At 45.9% G+C, this 6,010-nt stretch overlaps 1 protein-coding gene across 2 annotated transcripts in view; it reads left to right on the plus strand.

Annotated features, from left to right (window-relative positions):
• Nucleotides 1-6,010, plus strand: part of LOC109303191 (cytochrome b-245 heavy chain) — a 33,288-nt gene that overhangs the window by 3,562 nt on the left and 23,716 nt on the right. Inside the window, exon 3 of one of the 2 annotated variants that reach the window (XM_019525337.1) lies at nt 730-840. The exons of the other annotated variant lie outside the window; for it this stretch is intronic. Within the exon in view, the coding sequence (XP_019380882.1) occupies nt 730-840 (111 nt within the window). The remainder of the gene's footprint in view (nt 1-729; nt 841-6,010) is intronic. 2 annotated transcript variants of the gene reach the window in all.

Genomic DNA, 6,010 nt, shown 5'->3' on the forward strand with positions numbered 1-6,010 from the left:
GAACCGGGGGGGGGGGGGGCGCATTTTTAGCCTCCTGGCCACTTGCCTCTTCCCCAGACAAATAGCCTCCCCCTCCATGGACCAGCCAACCTCCATCTCACAAGCTGCACCTGGTGCCAGTTTTATCAGTAGTCACTGGCCCCGGAAGCCAAGGAAGTATGTTGGGGTTGGAGTGGGCAGAGATGGTTTGCTTGGGGGTTGGGATGGGGAGATCAGGGGGTTAAAAAGTATCCCCTGGTCCCCTGGAAGGGTGAAGATAGCCCCTTATCCCCCCCAGACTATAATTGCTCCTGCAATACCCTCCTGGACCCTGCAAACCCCACTATAGACCCTGGTTGCCTCCTCCCCACCTATCCTGATTTACCTTGCATTGGGTGGCCATTTTTAATTTGATCTAACCTCCCCAAATGTCTATATATACCATTATAGTCATTGGACATGGAATTCTACTACCTGGTGATATCTGCCATTAGCAGACTTAATAGGTAGCTTGTTATAAAGCAATTATGTACAGTTATTAAGAACTGAAAAATAGAAAGGTCTTTTTAGAGGAAATTTTGGTTCTGTTTTCTAATATTTCCGTTGGCACTCTTGTGAAATCTAAATGATGTTAGTAAAATCCTTTTCTTCATTTCCTCCAATGAAAGGCTAGTGAAACATGTCTGTGAGAATCATACAGATTAGACCCCTCTATGATACCCTAACTTATTGTCCTATATTACATTACAGCGTGCTTTAGCACTGGCAAGAGCACCTGCAGCTTGCCTGAATTTCAACTGTATGCTAATTCTGCTGCCAGTATGTCGAAACTTGCTCTCTTTCCTCAGAGGATCAAGTGCGGTAAGAGAAAGAAATACTTTCAAAATACATGCAAGATAACAGCCCACCTAGCTGTTCTACAGAAACACCCAACTTAAGTTCCCCAAATCACTACTGAATTGTAGTGTCATCTTATTCTCATTAAAAGACAGGAACTGGAAAACTAGTGCTGCTACCCTACCATAACCCATGGATGGAAAAAAACACAGAAGCAAGTGTTACTCTCATAGTTATGTCATCTTCATCCAAGTGATTGCATTCTTCTTCCCATCCTCAACACATGCATGAACAGCAGCTCCAGATCAAAGGGCTGCTCTTGATCTGTAAAGCCATCTGTCACTTCCCGTCTTAGAGGTACCTTCCCTGCTTTATGCACCACCCCAATGGTTGAAGTCAGCTAAGACTTACTAGTTTTCTCTGAACATCCAAGAAGCAGGATTGTCTCAACATGGGGCTATAATCAGCTTCCTGCCTGCAGTGCTGTTAGCCTGCTCCCTGTCCCACAAAGGGTTCACTGCTGGGCCCAAGCGTTGTTCAGGGCATGGTTTTATTCCTCAGCATAACATTTAAGCAGCCAATCCATCTGCCTTCTCAGCAGCTCATTTCTTTTAATACTTCTTGTAGCAGGTTTAGGGATTTTTGCAGTTCAGGCAAACAGTCTTTGCCTTTACAGTCCTTTATTTTCTTGGATATACTTACCTCTCAGAAACATCCCAGGCACAAGTCAACACTCAATACCATAACATAGTCCATACAGGACTCAGTCACAGTCCTGACAATACCTAAGAAGGTGCCTCTGGCTTCCTGCTGCTCTCTCCGCACCACAGTCCTCCTTCCCAAACAGTCTGTGACTATTTCCCTGGCATGGTGCTGCTGCCTCTAGTCTTGCAGGCCCTGAGACCATGAGAGTCCCTACCCAAGCATTACAGCTACTGAACAAGCAACCCTCTCTCTCTGGCTTCACCTCCCTGGGAGCCTTTTGATTTCCTGTGGCCACTAATTATCTCCCTCAGCTGGCCCAGTCCTCCTGAGCAGCCTTAGCTGGAGTCTCTGGCCCCTCCAGCCTCCTATAGCACACCACACCTCTCCTCAGCATCTACTGTAGCAGCCAGCCTCCTCCCTACAGATGTTCTGGCTATTGTTTATAAGGGCACCTAATTACCTCCTAGATGGACCTGCTGTATGCAGAGGGTTGGCTGGCCTGCTTGTATTTGCCTGATGCTTGAATCAAATGACAGAAGGATAAATTGTACTCATCCTGAGCTATGATATACAGCCATGTCACACAATACCTATGAACAAGTTTGTCACAGCGGTTACTTTTATTATCGAGAAATGCAGGACTCGAGCAACAGAGGCATTGCTTACAGAGTCCTGCATCTGACTTGACAGATCTGAATAAATGTCTTCTTATGCTTTGCAGGGCTCAAACTATTGCTTTTAATTTTGCCAGTTTGATGTACAAAGCTAGAAACTAAGAATAAGAACGGATGCATAAGAATGAATCTTCCAGACAAAATCTAGGCCTAACATATAATATGTTCCATATACTCCATATAACTGTCACTGTTTAAGAAACCATAAACTCTGAGATTTTCACTTCTCCTTTTGTAGATAATTTCTTAATATTGCATGATATTTATATATGGAGAAAATATGGAAATAAAACCACAGCTGAGAATTGCAAGAATTGTATAATCTCTTACATTCTTCCCACAAACTGAACATCATCAGTCATTAAAAACATGTGAAGTTAGATCACACTGGGCCTTCTTATCTCAGCTACTATGTTACTCTAATGTTATGTATCCCCCCTTTATAGAGTTTAATGCTGGATTATTTGTATACCCCACAATGCCACAATTTAATAGGGTTCCTATGAAAACTGGAATATAAAATCAAGTCATTAACAGCTAGTGTGATGCATATAGAAGCAAAGTTAAGGTTACATAGGGATACTTTATCCTAGAATTCTTTTGAATGCTATTTTTGAGTGCTTGACCTTTACAACTCACTTAGGCTAAAGGAGCAACTGTTGGTTATGTTAGTGGTGGTAACAGTAGTTAAGAACATCTACATGTACACTTTACTGCAGACCTGACTAATTAGCTCCACAGTAAAGCATCACAGTCTACATGCATGCCTATATTAGGGAGTAGTAAATGAATTAACTCCATTGGAGAATAGTACTGTCTGGGACAAGTACTATCCTACAGCGGAGTAGTTATGCACACCAAAATGCTTGTGTAGATGGTGACCAGGGATGCGGATGGGGCACAAGGGTACTATAGCGTGGACTGCCTGCTGGCTAGCCCTGCACTGTTGTACCTTCATGCCCCAGTCAGCCCCTCTGCAGCACATTGAGCTGGAGTAGAACAGCCCTGGGCTGGCAGGCTGAGCCCCTGGATCTCCTGCCAGCTGGGGCTGTTCTGATCCAGCTCAATATGCTGTGGTCCCAGGCACACATGTAAACGCTGTGCCTGGGAGAAATAAACTCTGGGGCAAACTGCACCAGAGTTTATTGCTACATGCTAAGTGCACATATAGATGTACCTACTAAGTGCCATACTGAGTCAGATCAATTGTCCATGTATCTTGCCCACTATCTTGCCTCTAAAAGGGATCAGTGGGCACTGGTCAGTGTACTCTGCTCAGTATTCCCCCTTGGAGCACTCATTATTAACCTTTGACCTGCGTTCTCATCTCTGTTTTCACTTTTGTTGTCCCTCAGAATCTGCTTTTGTGTTTTAAGTGGCCTCCCTGGCTGAGGGAAGCTTACAGTTTTCTTGGTGGGCCTAGCCCACTGGCACTCAGCACAACAAATAGGTCTGTCTCCAACAGTGGCAGTAGTGGATGCCTTAGAGGGACAGAATAAAAACAGGGTATGTTTAGAGTGATCTATCCTATCATATCATCCCTGGCATCCACCATCATTGGTGGATACAACCCTGACAGTTCTGTTTAATAGCTATTAATGGATCTGTCATCCATGAAGTTGGATATTATTCACAAATTGGTTATTCTTCACATTGGACAACTACTAGAACTAGTGCACATCAGGACAGTGGGCAATAACGCTATCATATTTACTTGAAACCAAGACAAGGTTTTTCCTGCCCAATTTAGCATGGAAAAAAGCCCCTCAACTTGGATTTGAGTACAAGCCATTGGGGAGGTAGGTGGTGGATCCAGCTCCAGTTATGAGTCTGGCTTTGGCTTGGGGCTAGAGCCATAGCTACTGCCTGCCCTCACCCCCACTGTTTCTGCCACACCGACCCACAATTTCTACCCCTTGCCCCTTGTCACCCCACTCATTGCTTACTTCCTGGTTCCAGCAGGCTCTAACCCTGTTGCAGCCTAAGGCATAAAGCATGTGCTTGCTCTGGGCCTAGCTTGGCCCTGCAGCAGCTGATGCAGCAGTGGCAGCTCCAACCAGGCTCTGGGGCCTGGGCCAGAGCTGCTTCCTCCACCACTGTTACTAGGCTGGACTGGAGCTGGAGCAAGCACATGATCCATGCCCTGGGCTGCATTGGGCTAGAGCCTACTGGAGCTGGAGGTAAGGGGAGGAGGAAGACAGATGAGGTGGGGAGATGGTGGGAGTCCAGAAGTGGCAGGAGGGGCAGAAAAAATGGGGAGGTCAGGCAGGAGGGCAGGCACTGAGGAGGAGGGTAGAGGTTGTTAGGGGATGCAGGCATGAGGGAGGGGCAAGTAGCAGGGAGGTGGGGGAGCAGATACAGGCAGGCAGGCAGCAGGGGGTTAAGTAGCTTGTGGGATAGGCAGCAGGGAGCAAGGTGTGGGGCAAGGGGTAGGGGTCAGGCTTCTTGACCTTCCCCCCACCAGTCTCTTCCTACCACCACCTCTCCCACCAGTTGCCTCCCTACCACCTGTCCCTTGCCACTGCTTTCCCCATTGTAGTGAGGAGTGGGGAAGACAAATTGAAGATGACCCTCAAGTAATTTGATTCTATATATGCAAAATTATAACAAATTTTGAGTAGTCTTGGCTTTGGATAAATACAGTATTTGCCAGACAGCAGCAGAATGCTGGATTTCAAGATGCCTAAGATTATGGATGGCTCTGAAAGGAAAGTATGATCCAGTGGATAATGGCAACATAAGCAAGTATTTTCATCTGGCAACTCCATTATGAAAGTCAATGTTGCTAACTAGCTGAAATTCCATATGCCTAGGTTTTATTTCCAACTCTGCCAAAACTGTTCTTGTGTTCAGTACCTGTTACCAAACATGAAGAAGGATATAAAACAGTCCATGAAAGGGTAAAAATTGGGCTCATGGAACTAGATTTTCAGGCTTGTTCTATTCCCACTTTGTTACTGCAATTGTACAAAAGAAAAGGAGACTGAGATGCATCCCCATATGTAAAACTGAGCAATAAGAGCACAGACAGAAATGCAGCTCCCTGGTTTAACTTATGGTGCTTCACAGAAAGCACCATTAGTTATACTAATCTTCCCAAGCCAACAGATGTTATCTCAGGGGTGGGCGATTATTTCATCTGGAGGGTCACTTAATGACATTTGGTGAGCTGTTGAGCACCACAAGGGTAGCCCCTCCCCTTGATAGGTGCCTTGCCCCCTGGTTGCAACCTTTAAGTCCTGCCATTTGGAAGTTCTGCCCTTAACCCTTGACCTTTGCCACTGAAAGTCCTTCCCCTTACCCCAGCAGTACTCCTGGTGGGGTGGGGGGGTGGGGGGTTACCATCTTGAAATTGAAAAAAAACCAAAGCATGTACTAAAAAAAAAAATCAAACATCTACTACAACTTATTTTAATTTTATTTAAAAATATTTTTTATCATAATTTATGTGTGTTTGCATAGTGTATCTTGAGACAATAGCATAATAGCTCAAAATACAGTCCTGCTCTTGTATATAGTGTGTATGGGGTAAGGGAGTGTATGTGAAGGGGTGCAGTTGGAGAGTGCATGTGTGTGTGTGGTGGGGTTTGGGAGGTGTGGGTAGTGGGTCGGGTGTGTGGGAGAGGGTCAGGGGTGGGTGTGGAGGGATGTGGGGTATGTTGTTCAGGCGGCGGTGTATGGGAGGATGTAGGTATATGTGTGGGTTTGATGGGGGAGGGAGTGTGCATGGGGGCTGTGGGAGATTGTGGGTGTGTTTGAGGGTATGGTGAGTGGGGGTGTGTGGGAGGGTGTGGGGGTGGGTATGGTGGGGTGTG

Source organism: Gavialis gangeticus, unplaced genomic scaffold, assembly GCF_001723915.1.
Source record: "Gavialis gangeticus isolate Ggan-Ray unplaced genomic scaffold, GavGan_comp1, whole genome shotgun sequence".
NCBI classification, from domain to species: domain Eukaryota; kingdom Metazoa; phylum Chordata; order Crocodylia; family Gavialidae; genus Gavialis; species Gavialis gangeticus.